The 26,960-nt window shown below is 37.3% G+C and overlaps 1 protein-coding gene across 4 annotated transcripts in view; it reads left to right on the top strand.

The window, feature by feature from the left end:
• The window catches only part of MECOM (MDS1 and EVI1 complex locus), a 285,173-nt gene extending 264,992 nt beyond the window's left edge, over window positions 1–20,181 (top strand). For all 4 annotated transcript variants that reach the window (XM_065877048.1, XM_065877047.1, XM_065877046.1 and 1 more), the window contains 7 exons: window positions 4,080–4,246; window positions 5,330–5,407; window positions 8,888–9,057; window positions 10,987–11,131; window positions 14,498–14,734; window positions 15,568–15,751; window positions 19,902–20,181. In XM_065877048.1, coding sequence (XP_065733120.1) covers window positions 4,080–4,246; window positions 5,330–5,407; window positions 8,888–9,057; window positions 10,987–11,131; window positions 14,498–14,734; window positions 15,568–15,751; window positions 19,902–20,036 — 1,116 coding nt within the window. In that variant the 3' untranslated portion in view covers window positions 20,037–20,181. The remainder of the gene's footprint in view (window positions 1–4,079; window positions 4,247–5,329; window positions 5,408–8,887; window positions 9,058–10,986; window positions 11,132–14,497; window positions 14,735–15,567; window positions 15,752–19,901) is intronic.
• The last annotated feature ends 6,779 nt before the right edge of the window (window positions 20,182–26,960 follow it).

Here is a 26,960-nt window from a genome sequence, read left to right as displayed (position 1 = left end):
GGACATATCATTTTGTATAATCAGATTGTCACTTTAATAGTTTTAATGAGAAACTTCTTTATGTCATCAATTATTGGCTGCCAGATAAAAAATGTTAAGCTAAGTGCTTCAGACCCAGTTGATGATATCTTGCCTGCTGAAATGTTTTTACAAATACTAACTTTATTTGACGAGAGAGATAGCTACATTTTTTGGTAGGAGCTAGGGAATTGTGTCTAAATATTAGTTTGCGTCAGTATAAAGTTAATAGCCCCTTGGGGACTGGAAGGGGGTGAAATGACTTCCTTTTCCAGACATCTGGCTGCAGATACCATCAACAACTACAATATATGTAAATAAAAATTACTGTTCCATAGGAAAAAAGCTGTCATTTACTGATCGGAGATTAGCCTACGACATTAATAGGACAGAGGGCAATACGTTTTTAAAATATATGATGTGATTTTTCCTCCTTTTTTCCCCCATTCTCAGCAAATGTCCTCTTCATTGTAGTACACATTGTTCCCCCTTCATTGGTTTCTTCATAGTTGAAAAGTATATCCAGCTAGATTCTGTTTCATTTATCCCAATTCATCTTGGTTTTTAAAATACCAAGTCAGACTTTAAAATGAATGTCAAAACTTACCACTTCTACAAAATGCATGTTATTCCAAGAGGAGTATCGCATGAGTCAGCCCAGATAGCTAGAGAAAGTTGAGGTTTGGACCCATACATTAGATAAAACTCATCTTAATCCAACACCTTAATCCAAGATATGGACCAGGGCTGATTGTTGGTCACAGAATGGCTAAACTACCCCAACTAGCAGATGTCTAAGTCACTTTTTTTAAAAATTAATTTTTATTGGAGTCTAGTTGATTTATAATGCTGTATTAGTTTCAGGTGTACAGCAAAGTGAATCAGTTATACATATACATATGTCCACTCTTTTTCAGATTCTTTTCCCATATAGGTCATTACAGAGCATTGAGTAGAGTTCCCTGTGCTGTACAGTAGGTTCTTATTAATCTATTTTATACATAGTAGTGTCTATATGTCAATCTAAGTCACTTCTATCTGTCCTAATGGAGAAACTTACTCTTTTCAGCTGATGTCAAGTGCTGTGAGAGCAAATCTTTGGAAGATGAGAGGAAGGATTCAGCGATGGCTTTTATGTTGTTTCGGTGGTTGCTAGCCGGAAAGAAAGTGGAGAGGGGGTGTGTGTCTGCATATGTGGCTCACTTCCCATCTTTCTTCTCTCCCTCTTCCCCACTCTGACTTAATCCTCTTTTCATTTGACACCCCAAGCCAAAGGTGTGGGGTGGCTTATAAGAGAGGCGCTTGGGTAACCCCTATTCTTTTTCTTATTATCTTTAAGAATGTTGTTACTTAGTCATCAAGTCCATACTATATTTTGTTATTTCTTAATGCTTTTCCCAAATTGAAACAGTTTGAGGTGAAGTAATCACAGTGATCTTCCTTTAAAAGGAGCTATTAGCAGCTACTAAAGCAAGACACATTTCTCAACAGCCAATTGCTCTTAAATAACTTGAAGGACTTGTAGTTTATATGTGCTGGAGATGAAAGCCGAGAATAATGATAGTCATGAGTAAGCTATTTTCCATATAAAAGGAAAGTGTTTCTACAAGATGTATTGCCCCAGGAATCTGAGTGTGTCGGCAGGGCGGACACTCAAATGATTTAAAACCACTAGATAATGAAACTTTACTCAAATATTAAATGTACATAAATAAAACATTTATAACCATCACCCATGCACTTATTATTTTTCCCAACAAATATATGCGGTCATGCCCCTTACCCCTGCTTGTTACTGCTAATCAGCTTGAAGGCCAGAGGTCATTTTTCACTCAGACAATTTATTCCATGGAGGGTGGGATATCAGAATGATTTTCTGCAAGCAACAATTAAAAGGAATAAATGCAAATAAAATAGTATCATAAAATATTTCTGGATTGATTTTTAATAAATAAAATCCAAAGTAATATGAAAATGCTTATTCTCTGGTTAGAGGGGGATAATGACCATATTCAGCAGGGACAGAGTTTCCTTCAACCTCTATAAGCAGCAGCATCATTTTATATCTCTGCCCTGTGATCAGTATGTGTCAGAATCCTTCATAGTGACAAATGTGCTGTCTGCTTGCATCTGTGGAGAATGTTTTAGCAGCTGAGTGATTATGAATCAGACCCCTGAGCTTATAGCCCCTACCGCCTCCCAGTGAGTTCACATTTGTCGTCTGACAAGTAAATGTATCTTGACTTTCCTCTGAGATTTTTTTGCACCATGTGTGATGAAAGACATTTGGCAAATTGGCAGTGGTACCCTGTACGTTGCAATTTGTAGCTAGCATTAGGAGTCTGGGCATGAAATGAGAGGGCAGGCTCCAGGATAAAGGGAAAAGAAAGAAAGCTAACTACAACATGCATAGTCATTTGAAGAATCAAGCATACAATATTCCCTTTGTAAGAAGAGAATCATGTTTAGGCCATTCGGTTAAGATTTTGCTCCAGTTTAAGAAGTCAGTGGTATTCTGTCCGGCTGTGTGTCCGCGGAGTATAAATTTTGTTAATTTTCTTTTTGAGTATGAAGTGTTGCCTTTTATTTTTAACCTGGACTCATAATAAATTGGAACTCCAACTCTGTCTTACCATCTTATCAGCAAAAGAATCTTTTTCTTGGGTTGATCGGTTACTTGAATGTATAGTTGTTAACATTTTTAATCCTTGCATGGGGTCTTCTGGTCTACCGCCCCAGCCTTTTGAGAAACAGAGTGCAAACACCTTTTAAACAGCTTTGTGAGTTCTCCAGTGGCATAGTGCCCTGAGAACCAAATAAACAATGGGTGAGTTGATTTTACAAGATGGCCTGAGAGTTTGCTTTTTCTTCTTAAAAATTCAATAGTAAGCAGCTTCCAAATAAAACGTGAGCATGGGGGAAACAACATTTTGGGAGGGTTGAAGGAAAGGTGAGGGAGTCTGTCTAACTATAGACAGTAAGGATCAAGCTGCCTTTGAAAGTAAATGCCATCCTCTGTCTATGACTGTCAAATATGTGTGCAGGTAGACAAAAACTTGAAGATTATAAGCAAAATAAATTAGGTTATTTGAGGGGAAGAACCAGGCAGGATAGTTTTTCTTCAAGAATACTGCTCTAAGAGTTTGGTCATACTTGCAATGCCCGTGCCAGGTTATGTGAAGTTATGATAATATATCATGAACTGTCATTTCAACTTAATCTTTGCCCAGGACAAATGAATATTTCACCAAAATTCTTTGTACATAATCGCACTTAAAAGTCTAGTATATCCAGATATTAATTTAACGTAAAGCACTGTTTACACATTTAATTTTTTCCTTCTGCATTGCATACATTTGGCTAAAGCTATAACTTTGGAACACCTGATGTTTTTCATGCTGTGAGTTCTTTTCATGGGACTCCCTACTTCCTATGGTTTTTATTACCTAGGCAAGGCATACAGGATCTCTTGCTATAATTTCCAGTTTACTATTTTTTTTACTGGTTATTCGGAAATCTCACAGACTGAGAAGATGGTGGACTTGTGTCCCAAAGAACCATCTTGCCAGAGTTAGATTCAAGCTTCTTTTATACTAAAAAGGGAGGGAGTAAAGTCAAACATTTCCTGGTTCCAGTCAGCCTCTGGAGGGGATGTATTAATTTCTTCCTTCTTGCAGTCATTCACAGGTGGGCCTGGTGATTGTTGATAGCATGATACTAATGTTGTCTCTTAATTTAATAAAAAATCTAACGGTTTTATTCTCTCTCATGTATTTCATTGCTCAATTTTATATCAAATTATTACAAAATGGTCTAACTAAGGGCTTATGGAAAAGTTCACTTGGCATTTTGTAAGCTTGATTCTACCTTTGTTATCTTTAAGATCAATGAATTCTCTCATTTGTTTAATATTGGGACACTACAATCTCTTTCTACAGCCCCTTGCATTCAGCAGATTTGATGCTTCCCTCTCATTAATCTGTTCTTGGTTTGCTAGAGATAATTACAGAAGGGAGGATGTCTGCCCCATCCTTCATGGTCTTGTGCTTTTTGCCTTTCAGATGTCAGCTATTGAAAACATGGCGGAGAAGCTGGAGAGCTTCAGTGCCCTGAAACCTGAGGCCAGTGAACTTCTACAGTCGGTTCCCTCCATGTTCAACTTCAGAGCTCCTCCCAGCGCCCTGCCAGAGAACCTCCTGCGGAAAGGAAAGGAACGCTATACCTGCAGGTAACTGCAAAGTTAATCATGGCCTGCTTTCCAAAAATCTCCCCTCTGATTTCAAAAGGCCCTGCTGTTTGTTTTGGAAATTATTCTTGATTGGATGATTAATAGCAACCATGATAGATCTCAAGCACTTCAAAGTACTCTTTATTTAGTGGGATATAAAAATAGTGGTTTAAAAAAATTATTATTAAATGAAAATTTTAACACAGGCCATTTGGTTGTGATAAATGAGGTTGGAAATGGTCCAAATGCTATCTACTTGTTTCACTTTGATATTTATGAATTTCTTTCACAGTTAATTATTTTCATCCAAAGGTATAATACTACTGTCCTCAAGCATATATTTATTAATTGTCATGGCAAAGTTATAGCTTTAGCCAAATGTATTAATGAAGGACAAATAAGGTCGATAAGTGAAGAAAACTAGTTAATAAGTTTCTTGTTATCAATAGTACAGTAAAGCTCTTTTTTGGTTTCTGTTTTCTTTTTTAATAAATCATACTTACAATTTCTGAATTGTCTTCAGAAATTTGTGGCATCTGACTCAGGCATATCAATTTATCTGCTGTTTGGAAAATGTGTCACTTTCTTTCCAGAAAAGCTTTTATAGGAACCTACCTTGATGGATGAGGTCTTAGAATCTTGTCTGATCTGATACCACTCAATGTACAGAGAGTGGTCACTGTGCCTAACACGTAAAATGAGTTGAAACATTTGAAATCTGTTTACATCAACCCAGAATCACAGGCTCTTGTCATTTTTTAATCCCCTTGTCTGGTTCAGTTTTGTGAATGTAAAGATACAGAGTTAATAAAAGAGGAGCATGGGGGTCATCAAAACTCAAGTCTGTTTTCATAAACTGCTTGCTTATGCATGAGCAAATTCAACCGGATCTCATAACGCAGTCTTTATTTGTAGAGTTATTTATATCTGTAGAATGGCTTTGTTGCAAATTTTAAATACCAAAGACATGTGAGTTCCATGCAAGATTAATTAATTCAGGAATAAGCATCTGGCTTCTATGCAGCTTGAGTGGAATACAGTCAATTGTGCTGACTTTCTCTTATAAACATCTTTTCATAATAGATACTGTGGCAAGATTTTTCCAAGATCTGCGAACCTGACACGGCACTTGAGAACCCACACAGGAGAGCAGCCTTACAGGTTTGACAATGATTTTTACTAAATGTCTTGATAAATATTGTAATAAAGTAGGCTCATTGCCAGAATTTTAAAAGAGGCTATTTTTGTGAATGTCTGTCTGTTCAGTTTTGAGTCAAAGAAGAATTAACTAATGGCTGGGGTTAAAATTTAGAAAAGTCCTAATTTCTTGAATCGTCTTCTTATATCTCAGTTTAAAAGTTCTAGCAGTGTCTAGTATAGAATAAGCGTTTAAGAACTGTTATACATTTTTAAAATTAAGTGCTCTCTCTCCTCAGTGATTCATGCCATTTTAATTGACAATAATCATAATCTTGCAGCCTCCCTCTTCCAAGCCTTAAATCTCTGCTAGGAATTAACAACCCGGACATATCTTTGTTTTCCCAGTACAGCTAAGTCAATGTCTACAGGTCCCATTAGGAGGTTTAAAGAATAAATTTTAAACCTGGAGAGGAGGAAGAAAAGGGAGCTAGGGGTAGAACAGATAAAATAGAATATATTATAGGAAGGGAGCAATTCTGTCAACAGTTTCTCAAGTGCTTCTTAGCTTATTCTCTTAAGTGTCAAAATTAGCCATATGACACATGGCACCTGTGTTTAATTTTAATATTATTGTTTACTAACAAACGAAACTAACCACCATTCTCCATTCCAGTTTTAAAATATCATCGACATTGTTGAATGTGTATGCCTTGCACACAGTATTAGGTACTCATGAATATTTCTTCAAAGAATGAATGTTATTTATCTTAAGTAATATCGTAATTTTATTCTGCTTTGAAATTCTTATGCATTGCATATGTGTAAAATTATTTTTGTCTGAATGCTTTTGTCATTAAAATAAATGAATTATCAGCTTTCAAAGACTTTTTTTACATACGAGGATAAGAAAATGGGCAGACCAATGTTCATTTGAAGATTGTTCAAATTTTAGGAGAAATTTTAGGAGAAAACTGGAGGGACTTAAACTCAGAAAATAATAAAGTATTTTCTTAAATTCGTTGCTTTCCTACATGTTTTGTAAATCACTAATCATAAGTGATATTTATAAATGACTTTATATGTGATAGAATGTACTTGATATAGTAGGTCTCAGAGAGATATAAAAATGGGAAGTGTTAGATGATTTCCCTTTTTTGAGAAAATGTCACATCCAAGGAATTCTGCTTAAGTGGAGGAAAGATTTCCACACTTACATTTTGTTATGGCCAAGGGTCTGGTACGCGACTATGATACCATGCTCATTTTACTCTTTTTTTGTACCTGAATTCAGTGGTTTCATTCTACCCTGTAAACGGTGCTATTATTGTACATATATTTTTAAAAACGCAAACCAGAATTTTTCATAGCTGAAGACCTTAAACAGTTACTTGTCCAGCTCTTCTGTTTTACAAGTAAAAAAATTTAGATCCAGGGATGCTAATTGCCTTCTGTAAGGTCTGGTATTAATAGACCCAAAATTAAAACCCAGTTCTGGAACTCTCAAGTCAGCGTTTTTAATCTCATACCATGATCTGAAAGGCTCCCTTGACCCCTGTGTTTACATCCAGTAACCAGGAAGGCTTAATCGTGTATGCTCACGCGTGTGTTATGTATTCCTCTTTAGAATTTCTGAAACTTAGGCTCTGAATTGAGCTGTTTCTTGACCACCAACTAATTTACTGGAATAGAATGGAATGATTATTATTTAGGAGCACTCAGACATTTGGCCAAGATATTAGCAGAGGAAAGATACAAAGTAACAGATGGTTTTTGGTTAAAACTTCCTTATTGACTGATTCTATTAGAGTGGATGATATTTATTGGATTTACAGCTTCTGTGCCTATAAGCAGACAGTTGGAAGCGTGTCAAAGTCAAAATCTCTCTTCCTCATGATTTGTGCAGAAAATATTTTGAGTGAAAATTTTTCTAAAAAGTTTGATAGGAGTTTAAGTTTTCTCTATCAGTGTTTCCTAGGTTATTCTGCTTAGGACAACACAACTGTGCTAACTGTACCATGGTTCTCATTGCAGTGGGCCTTGGAAGTTCAAAGAAAGCCAAGAGTCCATATATATATTTTTTCAAAAACAGAGGCTTAAATATTACAACTACTATCAATGTGGGATTTTACCCATTTTAAAGTTAATATTATTAATTTAAATTTGAGGAACCTCATGGTGCCAGGATGGTTTTTTAGGAGGGAAATTGAATCAGCCCTTGAGTAGGTTTACTGATACGATGACAATGTAACTAGTTTAACAGATTTATTTCCCCACCGAACTAACTGGACATCTGGCCTCGTGTAGAGACAGCCATAAAGCCCAAACACTTTGAATGGAGTGGGGCAGTTTCTGATGTAGAGTCCCTCGAACTGCTGAGTCTGCATTCAGAAGTGGGAGAAGGGCCCTTCACACACGGAAGAATGAGTTTCGGATTTTTTGGATGCTAAGTTAGAAATTTTCACTTGAAAGTTATCTAGAGAAAGTTGATTTTTCCTTTTACGCAACACATGTACCAAAAAATCATGTAAACAGACAATGCACCCTTTAAAATGCCAGAGGAGAAAATCTTGTCATTTATCACTTTTCTTCCTCACCATAAGAGCTGGTGGGAAGGGGAGAGGGTGGGAGGTTACATTTTTATTTTGTGACTGAAGGAGAACTTCAGTAATTTATGATTTTTTATCTTAAATATCATGGAAGGCAGAAACAATTAGCCAGGCAATAATATGTACTTTCCTGAAAAAACTGACCTGGTTCAGAACTGCCACAGACTCTAGGAAAAATAAAAGTGGAAAACTGGGGGGAATCCAGAGAGAGGGGGTTAGCAAAGACCTTGTGTTTTTATCCGAAAAGGAGAATTTAGTGGTACTCTTTCTTTTGTGACGGTTTAAACGTTAACACAATAAAGGCTTTGGGGGCCCCTAATAACTATAGATTATGAAAATCGGTATCTTTGGTATCAGACTAAACTATTACATTGCCCCAGTTTTAAGAGTTTGGAACCTTTATTGTTATTTTGGAGAAGATAACAGAATTTCTCCTTCAGGATTAGCAATTGAGAAAATGAATTGACTAAGAAATTATTTAATCAGGCTCAGAAGTTTCGAATTAAAAAATGATCTTTTTACTTTATTTGAACAATATGTGAGTCTGTTTCATGTTTGTTTACAGAAGATTTAATTGTATTGTCCTAAGCAGAAGGTAAAACAAAACTACTATTTCTTAATATTTTTAATTTTGTGAGCTTTACTTGAAGTATTAGAACTGATTACCTTCATAAACTTGTGATTTTATTATGGTGTTTTATGAAGTATTTTATTATGGTTTTTTATGAAGTCATGAAAATCTTTAATGCAATCAAAGTCTATTTATTGGAATTGAAATCTTGGCTGTGTGGATAGTAATCTTCTCTGCAGTGATAGTTTCGGAGATCTGGTTTGCTTGTCTTGAGAACTCTCTTTTGATTTGCTTGCGAATATTCGTTCTGTGTTTGTTTTTCAGATGCAAGTACTGTGACAGGTCATTCAGCATATCTTCTAACCTGCAGCGGCATGTTCGCAACATCCACAATAAAGAGAAGCCCTTTAAGTGTCACTTATGTGATAGGTGTTTTGGTCAACAAACCAACTTAGACAGACACCTAAAGAAGCACGAGAATGGGAACATGTCTGGTAGGTCATCAGTTGCGTTTTGAGGAGGAGATGGTAGCTTATTTTTCTTATTTTAAAAGACAGCTGTGAGCATTCTCCCGTTCCGCTTTGACACGAGAATCAGATCCTGTTGTGCAAATTTGCACGTTTCCCTTGAGATTTTTGAATGAAGTGAATGATGTGATCGTTGAATAATATACAGCTCAGAGCTTTATGTGGATGATTTTATTTTCTCCTGGATTCATCTCAGTGGGCAGTCTCAAGCGAAGAGAACCATGACCCGAACTCACCGGAGACTCATGAACCAAGGTTTCCTAAATTGCAGAGAACGATCTTTCCATCTATTGGCACAGAACGTGGCCCCCAGCCTGGCAGGATGACCACAGTGGAGCCCCAGGATGCCACGCTCTTGAGTATTAACCTAGAAACCATGGCTGCTTTTGCAGAAGGCCTGCAGTTCAGAGGACCTCTCCAGGGGACCCTGTTTAGAGATGAGTGATTGAAGACTGTCAACATGATCAGAGTAACCCGTAGCGAATGATAGTGGTGTGTGGTTTTGGTCACAAATTCCAATGTAGAATTAAGTGAAAAGTGGCAAAAAACTAGGCTTCCCTTAACCCAGACGTACCAGCGCATAGTTAGCAGAAGACATGGTAGGTTTTCTTGCCTTTGGTTTCTAATGCTTAGATAATAAACGATTAACGAATGCTTAGCAGCTGGCATGTGTGTGTGAAACCAACTTATGTAGCCATAATTTGTTTCTAGAGAATTAAGGAAATGACTTAGAAGTGAGGAGAGGGGTTGTGCATGCAGCTCCTGAAAAGGATTTTAGGAACAGAGAAAAGTTGGGTTTATACAAAGTAGTAATCTTTACTGAAGGAAATTATTTTATTATTAATCCGTCCTCTGTTGTACGGGAACATTGCTTATGATTTTGAATGAACTATATACTCTTCGTTTCCCTTAAAGCCAAAAATCTAATGATCATGGTTTTAAAATATTGGACTTTAGAGGCAGAAGTCTAATCCAATACACAAAAGTGGCTACACTTTCTTACAGTATACCACTATAATTTTTCTAGTCAAAATTATTTCAGAAGATAAATAAGTTAAAGATATAATGTGTCAAATTTGAATACTTGTTTTTTGGTCCAGGTTATAACTTTGTTAAGCTGAGGGGTGTTCTAACCTCTTGTTTTTGTCATCTAGACTATTGTGATGAACTATTAAACTGTAGATATTTTGTGGGCACGCTAAACAGCATGAAGCAAATGTTACTATAAAGTTTGACCACATGTTATACAGTGTTTATAATTTGTAAATTTATGGAAACTTTAGAATAATCTGTGATACAGGTATTTTGATTCTAATTTTATAGGTAAGGAAGCTGACAATCATTCTGTAATCCACAGACTCAATATTGTCCTCTTAATACTATACCACAACTGTCTCTCGACTGGTGTGTTCTGAGTCTACCCACGGCTTAATCCACCAAATCAAAATGCAGTATTTCCAGCATGTGTTCAGTCTTTATTTGATAACATACTTTAGCACAGGGGCAATAAATACATATTGACTGCAACCAGGTATACAGTTTCTTCTGCAGAATGTATGTAAGACCTCTCTATAATTTGCCTCACCCCATATTCTCATTCTACAAATTAAAATGTTCCCATGTCACAGTGGGAAAAGGAGGAAGCTAGTGGGAGAAACGGCATCTTTGGGTGACTGTATCTCACTATTTCAATGGTTCAAAATAGTCCCCATTCCTCACTGGCATGGGTACTGAGGTAAAATTGGGAAGACTGTGACCTCCTAAAGTTATCATTATTAATATTTGAAAAAGCCTGTTTTAGGAAACAGCACTGATCAAATGAAGAAGGTATGAGATTCAAAATAAGTTGCCCTATAAATAATAGTCTTTTTCACAAAAGGCTCTCTCTCCTCTCAGGTACGGCCACATCGTCGCCTCATTCTGAACTGGAAAGTACAGGTGCGATTCTCGATGACAAGGAAGATGCTTACTTCACAGAAATTCGAAATTTCATCGGGAATAGCAACCATAGCAGCCAGTCTCCCAGGAACACAGAAGAGAGGTAAAGCTTGTTTTTTCCTCTTTAAAGTCGATGATTTCGCAAATGAACGTTTTCAAATACATTTGCAGTGCTCACTCTTGTGACACGACTTTACTCCTGCCACCAATGGCTGGTATTTATTTAGTGCAGATTAAATACCAAATGGTCTTCTAAGCACTTTATATTATTAGTTAACTTAATTACCCTAATAACCCTATGAGACAGCGACTACTGTTATATAATTTTATCAGTGCAGGAATGGAGACATCAAAGGTTAAATAATTTGCCCAAAGTCACCTAAGTAATAAATGGGATTCAACTGGGCTCTGTGGTTCCAGAGCCCAGGCTTTTACCACCATTCTGTTCTGCCTCTCTTGATAGCTAATTAGAATATTTTATCAAAACTTTCCAACTAGAAGGGAAAGCCACCACAGGGGTTCAGTTGAATCACTGGCTAACAGCGGTTACTATTATAGATCATATGATATATCATGTATACAGAGAGTATGTGACTATATATATTATATGACTATATATATATGTATGTATATGTATCTGTATATATTTATACATACTGTAGATATTTACATATAAAATACTTATTGAATGTCATCCAAATGTCTTTTTAGAAACCGTTTGTGACTTCTGAATAAGATTCTATCCCTTCCTTATATGCTCGCAGGTGCATCCTCATTTAATTCTGGCACGTTTGTTTCAGTAGGTATACTCATCCTTGTTTTTAAGGTGCACTGGCTCCCTCTAGTCGTTATCAACATCAGGCACATATGGCTTAATTCATATAGAAAATCTTTTAATGATGCTGATAATGAATACTTATCTAGTATTTTACATTTTATGTGATGTAAATGAAACATTATTTTACCCAAACTACCGGGTTTAATTTTTCTTATCTATAAGTTACAATTAAATATCTGATATTGAGAACTATGTTGTTCTGAATATAACTATCCAATGGCCTATTAAATTAGCATGCTGCAATGTACATTTTAATGTAACAGGAAATTAATGAAAGTTCCATGACTTTTTATCATGCAAGGGTTATTGTTAGTGTTCTCTATCTTTGATGCTATTAAAAGTCAAAGTTAATTGTTTTAGATACTTTTTTCCATTAAGGCAAGTATCAAATAAACATTATTTTCCAAGATAACATAAAAATATATGACCACTCTGTTCTTCAACTTGTATAAAATTGTTTCTAAGGGAACAAGGAGAGAATATCTGCTATTGCATGACTCTTCCCAGCCTCTCAGAAGTCTGATAAAACTATAACTTTGTGCAGTTGGATGTCTTTCCCTCTGCTTGCCCATGTGTGTGTGTGTGTGTGTGTGTGTGTGTGTGTGTGTGTGTGTGAGTGAGAGAGAGAGAGAGAGAGAGAGAGGTGAGGCAGATATCAGAAGTACAAAGTACTAAAGACAAGTAAGAAAGACAGTCATGATCTTTTGATAATTTTGACATTTTGTTAGTGACAGTTACATGATACAAATAAGAAATCGCGAACAAAAAGCACCATTTGTGTTCAGAGACTCCTATTCAGATTTCGAGCCCTTAGCTGGAGATTTGTGAACCATAAAGCTGCAACATCTGGCTTCAACATGTCTAAACAGCATAGAAGTAAGAAGACTGAGTCATCCAACTTTTCTCCCCTCAACTCCTATCAGACTACTTTTGATGAATAATTTAACCCCCATAAATTGCCACATTTGAAAGCATAATTAACAAATAGGTTTTCTTAATCACGTTGGCTTTGTTACTTTTGGTTTTCATCCATGCACTCTTTTGTTCTTTTACTTTTTCTTTCATTTCTTTAAAACAACAATTTCGATCCATTCAAACTAGCAAGTTGGCAGTGTAACTGGAAACTAATAATTTATGTCTGTGCAAAACATGTTTTCATCATTCTTTGATAAAAGAGGTTAAGAGACGGATTGTATAAAAAAACTTAATGATGATATGACTTTTTCTGGTCAAATGAATTTTTACTGTGTACATCTGTCACATCCACAATTGTTTTATTTATGTATTTTTTTTGCTCTGAGAAATCTAAGTATTAAATTATACTCATTTTTTTAAATGTGGGAAAGTGATGGGGGTCTATCGCTGATACCTGATTTTCCATAATCTGAAAAATAGTTACATTAAATGTGAAAACTGTACATGACTGTAACAATAATTTAGCAGTCTCAGCAAGTTTTCTGAATTAGTAAATAGGTAAAGGAGCAAGACAAAATTGAAAGATTCTGAATGGCCCAGGAATCAGGACACCTGGATGCCTAGGATGAGTTAATTTCTATCAAGCTTTCTGTACTTGGGCAACTGCCTTAACTTCCCTGATCATATATCTTTAAAAGGAGGAAGTTAGGAAGAGAGATTTAAAACATTTATAATTGTTTTATAACAGTTTCAACTTTAAAACCTTACAGTGAAACTTAAATTCAAGTTACACATATTTTAATGTTTACTTTAAAGCCTGAAAAGCTTATCCTAGTTTCATAAATGCCCTCAAAAGTTTTAAACGGGGACTTCTATGTTATTAAGTTTCTTTTATAATTAAACTTTCGAAGCATGTATTGCAATCCTTGCCACCACAGACTAAAATATCACAGATGGCTTTTTAAATATAATAGTCTTCTTTTGCATCATTATGTTATACACACTTGCTAAGTAAGCTTCAAAAGATATTTGTACAATTACATTTTTATATCATTTCCCACCCCAGTGTTATCCTGGGAAACAAGGAATTTTTTTACATTCAGATCATCCAGGATAATTTGAACAAAGTACGAATAAATGAGCACTCAAACACTTTCAAGTCTCAGTAGAGTGTTTAAGTGCCGTATACCCACCAATGTCACCTAGAAATAGCAAATACTGGTTAGTCCTTGGCGGCTATTTTAACATTTTCTTTGAACTCTTAGATTCACTTGAAGCATGTGTATTGAAGCTTTGGCAGTGTTGCTCAGGGGTATGGGTTTTCCAGAAATCTGTTCTTTTAAATGGTGCATACTTATATGGTAATTAGGTAATTTTACTTAGAGAAAACCTTTGTGTGCTTTTTATATCCTATATAACAATATCATTTATCAAGCAAAGGCCTGATAAGAAATAGGAGACCGAGATTATTTTCCCAGTTCGACCAGAGGCTCTATTTATAATCTGAATAATCACACAATTATTTTTTTTCTTCATTTTCTCATTTGTGAGGTTACATTGTTTTCCCATGGTTACCATAAAGCCTAAACAATAAAAAATTTGCTCTACAAATGTTGAAAATTAAATTGTTGCTAGGAAGACGTGATAATAGAGCTAACTGCACGTTTACAAATGATACCAGCAATTGAATCTCTTTCTTTTTTATGCTTTTGAAAGAATGAATGGCAGTCACTTTAAAGATGAAAAGGCTTTGGTGACCAGTCAAAATTCAGACTTACTGGATGATGAAGAGGTGGAAGACGAGGTGTTGTTAGATGAGGAGGATGAAGACAATGATATTACTGGGAAAACAGGAAAGGAACCAGGGACAAGTACTTTACATGAAGGAAACCATGAGGATGACTACGAAGACACCAGCGCCCTGGAGATGAGTTGCAAGGCGTCCCCAATGAGGTGAGAAGCAAAAGTAGATCCACATAGGGTTACAATCCCTGCTGCTGTGTTCTTCCATTAGTGCACTATTCCAGGTGGTAAGCAATTTGCGAGCAATAAATTATAAAAACTAAACTTGAATTAGCAAGGCATACACAGTGGATTAATTTTTAAAAGATGGAAGCAAAGTGGCCATCAACATAATCCGCAAGCATAAAAATACATCAGTATTGGTGAAACTCTGATTAACCTGAGGAAGGAAGGGTAAAATGAGAGCTACACAAGTACACAATCACTTATTTAGACTCTACCTATTTCTCCTCAAAGAAAAATAGAGATTTCAACATTATCTAATTTATTCAATTTATCTGGTGTGTTATTATTCAATATTATTGAGATAAATTTCACTTTACTTGATATATTTGGAATCTATATAGATGATAGATATTTAAATGGAAAAAATTAGCCCAATAGTTAAATTGATGGGAATATTATATTTTCATAGGGATAATTGGTGCCAAACGAGTATAATCGTAACTGGCTTTATTTTAAATGGAAATTATAAACATATGAACTCTGTCTCCACTGCATTGCTGACTTCCCATGTCATTGACTTTAATTCTTTATCTCAAATATACTCTTGCTTTAGTCATGAAAAATCTGAAAAGAAATATATTTATAAGATAGAATATTTGTAAGCTTTTTAAAGAACCCAAGAATTGATGCAGGCTACTTTCTACTGCAAATATAATATGTTTGACAAGTGTATAGACTCAAATGAAAAGTGATTTGGTTGGATATCAAACTGAAAAAGAAAAAAAAACCCTCTGTGCTTTCCCATTGGTTCATTTTAGGTATAAAGAGGAAGAATATAAAACTGGACTTTCTGCTCTAGATCATATAAGGCACTTCACAGATAGCCTCAAAATGAGGAAAATGGAAGATAATCAATATACTGAAGCTGAGGTGTCTTCTTTCAGTGCTTCCCATGTGCCAGAGGAACTTAAACAGCCGTTACACAGAAAGTCCAAATCACAGGTACATACTCTCCTACAGTATAGCATCCTGATGACATTGTGCCTTTGACACCAAAGGCGGATACCCTTTGCAATGTTCTAGAATCTGAGCAGGCTCAGATGCTTTACTCAAAACGTTCAAATCTTTGTCTATGACCGAATCCAAAATAGTCAACCCCTACGGCAATTAATATGACTGGGTTCTGCACAGAAATTTCTGTGTCAAACCCTGACCTCCAATAATCTTCCCTTTCCTCTGCAATTACATTGCCTTTGTATAGATGGTCCATAATGTTCACTTGCACCTATTTGTATATTACTTCAGAGTTATTTTCTAATGCTTTGTGTCTATAATTTTTGTCAGCCTAATTGCATTTTGAGATTTTTGGAAAGTGAATTCTGTCCTCTATTTTTGTTTCTTACTGTACATAATTAATAAACAACTCATCTAATGATAGAATTTAGGAGTAAACAGAGGGTCAGAGATGAAATGAATTGCCAAAAGTCTGTAGCAACTTAATGGCAAACCTGGAGATAAACCCTATCGATTTTTATTGAATGAATGAATGAATGAATGAGTGGTACCCAAGTTCATTGAGGTCTATAGCAATCTATCAGCACTATGGTGGCCAAAATAAATCCATTTAAGGATCTATAAATACCACTGAACATAGCCTCAGTTCTTTTTTCACAAAAAAGGGAAGTCAGTCCTTTCTACTTGACATCTGCACTCAACCAGGTTGTTTATTCAGGTCCATTTCTTTCTTTAGAAAGAAAAAAGAAACTTTCTGTTGTTATATCTGTTGGTCACTTTGGTCTAATTGTTTGATCCAGAGTTCATTTTAGAGGTGGCCTGACATATCAAACCATGTGACCATATTAACTCCTACATCTGGAAATTTCTTACGTGGATGAGATGTTTTGAACTGGTCTTAACAGCAAATGTGGTCATATCGCGACTAAAGTGGGGAAGACACTCCAGTGGGATAATACAAGTTTGAAAGTATCAGTAAAGTCAATAAAAAGTCTTAAGATATCATGTATGGTAATAGGCAACATAAATGTTCTTTCTGAATTGAAGTGAAAGCACCCAGCCTCAACTCTGGAGTTGCCTAGCTTCATGAGCTTGAGAACATCACTTCACAACTATGGGTATCATTTCCTCATTGTAAAGTGGGGTGAGTGGAGAAGATGTCTAATGTCCCTTCCTGCTCTATCATTGAATGAGGATAAAAATGAATTTTTCATTTTCTAACATTAAAAGTAAACCAGAGGCTTCCCTGGTAGCGCAGTGGTTGGGAGTCCGCCTGCCGATGCAGGGGATGCGGGTTCGTGCCCCGGTCCGGGAAGATCCCGCATGCTGCGGAGCGGCTGGGCCCGTGAGCCATGGCCGCTGAGCCTGCGCGTCCGGAGCCTGTGCTCCGCAACGCGAGAGGCCACAACAGTGAGAGGCCCGCGTACCGCAAAAAAAAAAAAAAAAAAAAAGCAAACCAGCCAGAGTAGACATCTCATTCTCACATGGAGACAGCCGTGAGAAGTGTCTAATATATTTTTTTAACTCTTGATTTCCCGTTCTTCCTTGCTAGTGGATCAGAGAAACTGGGGGAGCCAGCTTTTCTTTCTTTTTCTAAAATTTCTTTTAATTATTCCACCCCAAATTATGACATTATAAGGCACATTACCTGAAAATTCCTGAAACTGTCACAGTGATAGAAAGCAAAGGGTCCTGGGAACTTAAAGATAATGGAAATGATGTATTTCAGTACAGCATTTTGGTATATAAAGTCCCGGCCCAGCTGGGCTAACAATTACCTTCGCAAGAAATACTTGCATGTTGCAATTTTAGCTCATATTTTTATTATTACTTGATAATGTCATATATATATCAATCTGAAGATGGTCATGCCTTTTTGCAAACTGACTTTGTTTCATGAGACTTCATTCATTCATTCAGTTGTCATTAACTGTCAGTTATGTGCTCAGCACTGATCCTCGTGCATGAAAATGTTTATTTCCTTTGATTACCAAAAGGCAGACATTCCATATTTATCATTTTCTAGAATCTGAATAGATTCAGATGCTTTACTCAAAACTCATATATTTACTCTGTGATTTTTATAGTGATTGAATCCAAAATAGTTGACTAATACAACAGTGGCTGCCTTCTGTATAGAGTTTTCCCTGAAAAACTCTATCCTACAAAGATTCGTTTCATGATAACAGGTACTATTTACATCAGGGACACTAACCTAAGCACTTTATGTAGGTTAGTGCTGTGGTTCCTCCACAACCATTGGAGCTAAGTTTTCGTTATTATTATCCACATCTCACATGAGGGAAGTAACCTTGAAAGATTAAGCAACTTGCCCAAGGTCACGCAGCTAGCTGGATAGAGGCAGGTTAAAAGACAGGATTAAAACTCAGGATTTCGGGACTTCCCTGATGGCGCACTGGTTAAGAATCCTCCTGCCAATATGGGGACATGGGTTCAAGCCCTGGTCTGGGAAGATCCCACATGCCCCGGAGCAACTAAGCCCGCCAGCCACAGCTACTGAAGCCCATGCGCCTAGAGCCCGTGCTCCGCAAAAAGACAAACCACTACAATGAGAAGGCCGCGCACCGCAAGGAACAGTAGCCCCTGCTCGCCGCAACTAGAGAAAGCCCACGCGCCATGATGAAGACCCAACGCAGGCAAAAATAAATTAAAAAAAAAACAAAAACAACCTCAGGATTTCAAAATTTTCTCTTGTAATCCCTTTTATTTTTCCACATATCAGAATGAGTTAAAAAAAAAAGAATGAGTTTTGTTAAAACCATTTCAGAATAGTGTTCATCTTGATCTCTAAATGTGGGTATGTGATTGGAATAAAGTTCAATGCTCACTTCACCCACACTTTAAACCCTACAAAGGACAAAGACTCTATGTTATTTATCCCCGATTCCCTGGGACCTAGCACAGTGCCTGGCATAGAGTAGATGCTTAAGAAATATTTGTAACATGTCTGCGGAGATTTTGTAGAGGTCCGGAAGGCAAATAGCATACATAAAAGTCAAACGTGTACATTGAGAGCAATGACCCAGCAAATCAAAATCAGTCTGCGAGAGCAGATTTTCTAACTGAATGCCATGACTACGGAAGAAACCACAGACCGGCCACATGTCTCAGCACGACTCCCAGAGATGAAGTTCTGCTTAACAACGGAGGCATTTTGTCTTTGTTTACCGATGGTGGAATGTCTTTGGCAGGACTTTAATGATTCCTCTTCAGCAGCATTTTGACAAGCAAGTTTAGCAGTGGATGAGACCAACAAATCAACAGTGAAAAGTTCACTCCTAAGTCACGACCAAACATTTCATTTGAATATTTTACTTGGCAGCAAATGGGGAGATTCTCTGAATAGCTATTTGGACTTTGACGTGATAATAAGGAAGAAAGAGCACTTCTTCACAGAGCACCCCTGTGCACCTTCTGCTGGCAGATACTGGCGCACAGGGTTAGAACTTTGCTGGGTCTTTTGTGTTGTTTCATTTTTTGGTAGAACCAACTTGATTTACCTCGACTTTCAAGGTCTTTGAGTGTCAGCATTGAATACTTCAAGCGTGGAGGGGAAGTGGGCAAAGCATTCAAAGCTGGGCAGAAATAAGTTTTACTTATGCCTCCTTCCCTCTAGGTGAGTGACTTTGGGCGAGTCATTTCACCTTCAGTGCTCTCAATTATCCAGTGCAGGTGTCCGTGGGACTGTTTCCTCTGGACCACAGTACTGTCAAGGCAGGCCTGTCTCTTATCTGTATTTGCAGTTTCAGTTGTAAGCATTCAGTCATATTTGGGGTGAGTTGAACATGTGCATAAACAGTGGATGGATGGTTATTATAGTTATGGTCGGGGAGGGGGATGGCTCCTGTTTCTTAATGGGGGTGCTCTTGTCATTCTAGGTTGGGTCATTAATGTTTTGTTCTGCAGATCGTGTCACTATTGTGGCCCCGAGGCAATGAAGGCCAGCAGTAACTCCATGTCATTATAGCACAAGAAAATGTCCCGCACTCTTCCCAACACACCCCTGAGGGATGCTTCTCAGGATCCCTTCTCTTTGTAACATTCACCAAAGATATCCTTCGAATGAAGAGTGATGGTTTTCAAATGCCATTTACCGAGTCTCTCCTTTTTACCTCAGGCATATGCTATGATGTTGTCATTGTCCGACAAGGAGTCCCTCCATTCTTCATCCCACAATTCTTCCAACGTGTGGCACAGTATGGCCAGGGCTGCGGCGGAATCCAGTGCTATCCAGTCCATAAGCCACGTATGACATTCCCAAGGTCGACCAGAATGGGACCAAGTCCAACGGTAGCACGGCTTTTCACAGAGGACTATTTAAAAGACTGCTGAGCAGAATGCCTTATAAACCTGAAGGGTCACTCATGTAAAGTCTGGGGACCTTAAACTGAATGATTAAAAAAAAAAAAAGAAAGAAAGAAAAAGAAACTATTTATTCTCGATATTTTGTTTTGCACAGCAAAGGCAGCTGCTGACTTCTGGAGGATCAATGCGACTTAAAATGATTCAATAAAAATGAAAAACTTGCTGGGCAGAAGGCGTCTTCCCGTTCACCTTGCCCCTGGGAGCGGGTGGGTGAGAGGAGTAGTTAAGATGGCAGCATTGATACGAATGAACACTCCGTAGAAACTGAATTCTTTTTTTGTACAAGATCACCTGACACATGATTGGGAACAGTTGCTTTTAATTACAGATTTAATTTTCTTGCTTTGTTAAAGTTTTACGTAATTTAACCCTTCGAAGACAGAAGTAGTTGGATGAAATGCACACTTGATTATTAGAGAAACTGATAACAGGGAGTATTTTTTTCCCCATTAACTTTTGCCTTCTTTAAGTACATTGTTGAAAACGAGGGAACGAGGGTATGTGTATATTGTAAACTATGGATGTTCAGTGCTCAAAGAGGTTAAGTCAGTGAAGTAACCTGTTCATCACCAGTACCGCTGTACCACTACGCTAATAGAAGGTTTGCCAAATCCTTGTAATAACATCTTAATTTTAGACAATCATGTCACTGTTTTTTAATGTTTAATTTTTTTGTGTGTGTTGCGTGTATCATGTATTTATTTGTTGGCAAACTATTGTTTGTTGATTAAAATAGCACTGTTCCAGTCAGCCACTACTTTCTGACGTCCGAGGCACACCCCTTTTTGAATTTCAAGGACCAAGGTGACTCGACCTGTGTATGGGAGTGCCAAATGGTGTTTGGCTTTTCTTAACATTCCTTTTTGTTGTTGTTGTTTTGTTTTCCTTCTTAATGAGCTAAATACGAATAGATGCAACTTAGTTTTTGTAATACTGAAATTGATTCAGTTGTATAAACGATTATAATTTCTTTCATGAAAGCATGATTCTCCTGATTAAAAACTGTACCCCATATTTTATGCTGGTTGTCTGCAAGCTTGTGCGTTGTTATGTTCATGTTAATCCTATTTGTAAAATGAAGTGTTCCAGACCTTATGTTAAAAGAGAGACGTAAATAACAGACTGTATTCAGTTATTTTGCCCTTTATCGAGGAACCAGATTTGTTTTCTTTTTGTTTGTAATCTCATTTTGAAATAATCGGCAAGTTGAGGTACTTTCTTCCAATGCTTTGTACAATATAAACTGTTATGCCTTTCAGTTCATTACTATGGGAGGAGCAACTAAAAAATAAAGACTTACAAAAATGGTTATTTTTTTCCCACAGTGTGGTATTTTCCCTTCTCATGCAATTTTGGTTTCCCTTTGGGAGCCAGTGATTTAAAGATATGCTGTCTGGGACTTTGATGCCCTAATAGATAACATGGAATGTAGAGCATGTATGTATAGTTTTGAGATGACATGAAGGATAGCCCTTGGCCCAGAGGGACTTGGACTATCTCCCACTCATTGCTCTGGACTTTCTCCATGTGGTACAAAGTCAGGGCTCAGGTGCAACACCACATGGTCCTTGGGATCACCCCATGTCTGCAGTACCCGTTTTACTTAGGACAGAGCAACCTACAGTTTTTCTTCTCGATTTTACCTAGTGCCTGCCAAAAGGTGTTCTGTTTCTTATTTTTGTTGTTAATTACCCAAATACTGTTGATTGATTCCCAAAGGGGTGGTGGGACCCTTTAACTTTTCTATGATCATTTTAAGTCTTTGCCTACATGCAAAATATCATATTTTCATGGTTAGAATCAGAGGGTAGATTTGATTTCGAGTTTTCTTCCTCTACCAAAAAAACCCACAAAAACTGCATATTGCTACAAATTCTTCAAAATAATCATTTAGCAGTTGCTCCGTATTCCATCAGGCTTGATCTACTATGATGTCTTTAACCATTCAGATTTTGTTGAAAATTTATGTTTTCTGCTTTTCACTCGTGTAAGCAATGGTATTTTAATTTTTATGCACGTAATTGCTTCTGTGTGTTCATATATGTACACACGGAGTTGGAATGTGAGGAGTGGTATTTCCATACAATAAATTCGCTGGTGGGGGAGCCATTATGAGTATTTTTTTGCACCTTAAATATAATGCCAACTGTTTTAGAAGATGGTTATTTCAACTTGGCCAGCTGTAGAGGTTTGAACAAGGTCTGCATATTAAATAAGTATGACACGTGGAAGTAGATCCAGACTAATTTCTCTGTTTGTTTATTTATTCATTCTTAGCCAAAATGCCAGATACAGGGAAACCTCCTCACATCCTTTCTGAATGTCAATAGTATAAGAATTAAATATGTGGGGCATAAATATTGATTTTTTAAATAGAAAGTGTGCACAGGAAGTACTGAGAAAATATACTAAAGCTGTAAATCTGGTGTATACAGAAGGAGAAGAAGAATCTAGTGTTTGAGACATAGAACAACACATTCGAGAAAGTGGAGACTGGGAACGTGTTGTGCATTTTCCTTTGTTTTAAAGAAAATACCTATAAATTCTGAAGCCATTCTAATACTCCCATTGCTACTGAATTCTTGTTAGACTCTCTGAGCAGGACATTTCAGTAGTTTGCTAATGCTTAGTGCCTCCAGATTCCAAAGAGGCTTTCAAGCCTTACATTTCTGCTTTCTTTTGCATTCATCTCTCCAGCAGTCCACCGCACGGCCCTGTGGGGAGGCCGTGAGATGTGGTAGAGACAATATTGGAGTTGGAAGCTGAAGGCCTGGGTTTGAATTGTGGCTCCATTACTTTAGCGGCTTTGAGGTCTCGGGCAAGTCACATACCTTTCAAAATCTCATCTGTGAAACCAGGGTAATAATACCTGCTTCTCCTGCTACTGAACTGGGTTTCTGGGGATGTTGAAAATCGAAGTACATTTTTTTGAAATATTTGGCAAAAGTTCTACACATGCAGGCGCTTCATAATTTTTATGGTGGTAGTTAAGAGAATAGAATGTGTGTGTGTGTATACACATGTACACAAACACTGTGCTAAGAAGAAATTTTTAGACTATAACAGAAATCTGTTCCAGAGTGTATAAAAGTGGATATGGACCTTTTTTGGGAAAAGATGTTAGAGATGTTTCTTTTTAAATTTTTTTTATTGAAGTATAGTTGATTTACACTGTGTTAATTTCAAGTGTTCAAAGAGATTCAGTTATACGTGTGTGTGTGTGTGTGTGTGTGTGTGTGTGTGTGTGTGTGTATATTCTTTCTCAGATTCTTTTCCCTTATAGGTTATTACAAAATACTGAGTATAGTTCTCTGTGCTATACTAGGTCCTTGTTTGTTATCTACTTTATATATAGCAGTGTATATTGTTAACGCCAAACTCCTAATTATGTTTCTTGAACAAATATATAGCTTTGAAAAATAAAGAAAACTCAGCCCTTTGAAAACATGAGCCGTGGAGTCTGATCGTTGAGAGCTCTCCAAAAATTCAAGGACAGTTAAGAAAACACATTCAAAGAATACGCACACTCACACTTTTATTTTCAGATAATGACCATCAACCAGTCTTTTTTTTCTGCACAGAATAAATAAAATGAGTTATTCGTTTTTTAAACTGCCTGTTACGCCAGTGTCATGCTGGGCATGTGTATATCCATTAGCTTCATTAATCATCACAGTAAGCCTGCATGCAGGAAGTATTATTCCTGTTTCACAGATGAGGAAACTGAAGTTCAGAGAGTTTAAGAACCTACTTCAAAATCACCCTGCTAGGAACTGGCTGGCTGAGAATCCAGGAGTGCCTGCCTCCTTAGCCCACACTGAGGCAAGCGTCTCAGAACTCCTGGTTCAGGCACAGCTAAAGAACTCCAAAAAGGACTGTTCCAAACCAAGGCTACGTGCCCACAGAGAGTAAGGCTGTTGGACATGCAAATGTGCCCCGGAGACATTTAGGTGTCTGAGTCTTGGCTGTGAAGAGTTTGAAAGGTGAGCGCCAAGCACTGGTTCCCGGGCTTTTTCTATTCAGGTTATCTCAAGTCAGAACCAATGAAACTAGTGCTTTTAAAAGATCCTAAATGCTTCCTTAATAAAAGAAGGGCCTGAGTCATCTTGTTTGCAAATTTTTAGCAGGTATCTTGAGTTTCCTCCTAATCCTTTTTGAAAAAAAACTTTTGAAATTAGTAACATGGCATGAGTTAAGCCCTTTTTAGATGGTTAGCGGCCTCATCATGAGAGAAATCAAATGTGAAAGCAAGTATAGCTAAAATGTGTACTCATTTCATTTTCCCCAGGTTCAAAGAATTCTTAATGGAAGGATTGTGGAGAGAAGTGGGAAGAGTAAAATGAAAAAAACTAATAGACTGGGTCCAGGAGCCCCAAAGAGAGTTTAGAGAGCCAGCCAGCTCTTCCCCCAAGTGACTTAGGTTAGAATTTAATTGTTTATTATATGCTGCATAACTCATTTCTGAATACAGGAGACTGTCCTTGGTGCAACATTTAGAAAGTGTTTAAAATATTTAGAAGAAGGATGTAGGGTGGCAACTATAAAAAAAAAAAATCCAGAAATTAACAAGTGCTGACAAGAGTGTGAAGAAATTGGAACTTTTGTGCACTGTTGGTGGGAAAGTAAAATGATGCAGCCACTATGAAAAACAGTATGGCAGTTCCTGAAAATATTAAAAGTAGAATTATCATATGATCTAGCAATTCCACTTCTGGGTATACATCCAAGAGGAATTGAAAGCAGGATCTCAAAGAAATTTTGTACACTCATGTTCATAGCAACATTATTCACAATAGCCAAGAAGTAAAAGCAACTCAAGTATCCATCCATGAATGTATTAGATAAACAAAATGTGTAATATACAAACAATGAAGTATTATTCAGTCTTAAAAAGGAAGAAAATTCTGAAGCCAAATATTGAGGGCATTATGCTAAGTGAAATAAACTAGTCACGAAAAGACAAATACTGTGATTCCACTCATTTGAGGCCCCTGGAGTAGTCAGGTTCATAGAGCTAAAAGTAGAATGGTGGTTGCCAGTGTCTGGGGGCAGGAAGGAATAGGGAGCCGCTGTTTAATGGGTACAGAGTTTCAGTTTTGCAAGATGAAAAGAGTTCTGGAGATCGGTTGCACAACAGTGCTACCACTACTGAATTGTACACTTAACATGGTTAAGATGATACATTTTATGTTACGTATATTTTTACTCCAATTAAAAGGAAAAGAAATAATACAATCTCTGTACGGTTCTTTAAGGTGAAAGAACATAATTCTATTCAACCCAAATAGAAGCAAATTAAGAGAGCTCTTAATTGGTGCGTATAAGAGAGCTCATAACAATTGAAGGGAAAGCCAGGGACACAGACCTACAGCATAACACAGAACCAGTGGGTAGGCGAAGCTGGAACCCACCTCTTAGGCTGTTATCATCAAGATGAATCAACTACCATTATGTTCAGCTTTTTTTTTTTTTTTTTTTTTGTCAGTCTGGGTCTAGATTAGAATTCTAGAGATAGAGCATGAAAATGGCTCTACTTAAAATCCTACTTGATCAAGAGAACCATTAAACTCATCTAAAGGTACGGGGCAGGAAAGGCCAGTCCCCATATAGCCAAAATGAGAGAATCCTCCCAAATAAGTGGGAATAAATTATGGATGTCAAAAACAACAAATACCCACACCATCTGATTGATAGGAAAACAAACAAATACGTGAGGGCCAGTATTTTCATGGCAGGACACAGGGTTTGGTAATGTCAAGGGTAATCAGAGGCATAACATGATAGCACATGCAAAACAAGAACTGTTCCAGAAAACATAGGACTTAACCATCCTCAAAGGAATAATTGCTTCAATGAATTCTTGAAGTTAGGATTGTTGTTATATTTTTTTAAAGTGCTTCAACTATGACTCCTACTAATGACTGTAGCAGGACTGGCAATAAAACTGTAGCCAAGTAGCCACGTGTTACTGAGAATTAAAGCGAATTGATTCATAAAAGTATTTTGCAGACTTCTTTGGGGCACATGCAGTAATCACGGTGAGTAAGTAACTAAAGCATTTGTCTCAATAAAAATCATTCAGTAAGCCAGTGTCTAGAAAGGGAACCAGAAGCTACTCTAAATATTTTAAGCAGAGAGGGATTGAATGCAAAGGGTTGCATACAAAAGCATTGGAAGGGCTTTGACATACATACACTACTATGTATAAAATACATAACTAATGAGAATCTACTGTATAGCACGGGGAACTCTACTTAATGCTCTGTGGTGACCTAAATGGGAAGGCAATCCAAAAAAGAGGGGAATCTATGTATACGTTTGGCTGATTCACTTTGCTGTACAGAAGAAGCTAACACAACATTGAAAGCTTTGGAAGGGTTGAAAGAGCAAAAGGAAGAAAAGGATGTAAATCAGACTAGGAACTGGCCTGTGACCCTCATCACGGAGTTGTGGAGCCAGGGCTGCTGCTGCTGGAATCTCCCTTCCTGCTGCCTTCTAACCTCCCACCAGTGCCTTCCATTGCACGTCACTGGAAACCAACTGGCAAGGGAGTCTGAGGAGTGAGGTTTTCAAGCATCCAGGCTCCTGTGATAAAGATGAATGCTGGGAAAGGTGCTGAGTGCCAACAGACCGTATCTGGCATGGGACCACCGAAACTAGATATACATACTAGTTTAATAGGAAAATCCTCCAATAACTTCCCACTGTTTTTAGAGTGGATATCAACACATCATGGCCTGCAGGGCCCTCCATGACCCAGTTTTTGCCTACCTCTCTAGTCTGTTCCCACTTGCTTGTCTCACATGTGTTC

This window comes from Phocoena phocoena, chromosome 4 (genome assembly GCF_963924675.1).
Source record: "Phocoena phocoena chromosome 4, mPhoPho1.1, whole genome shotgun sequence".
NCBI lineage: Eukaryota > Metazoa > Chordata > Mammalia > Artiodactyla > Phocoenidae > Phocoena > Phocoena phocoena.
This window is presented reverse-complemented; position numbering and strand designations above follow the sequence as displayed.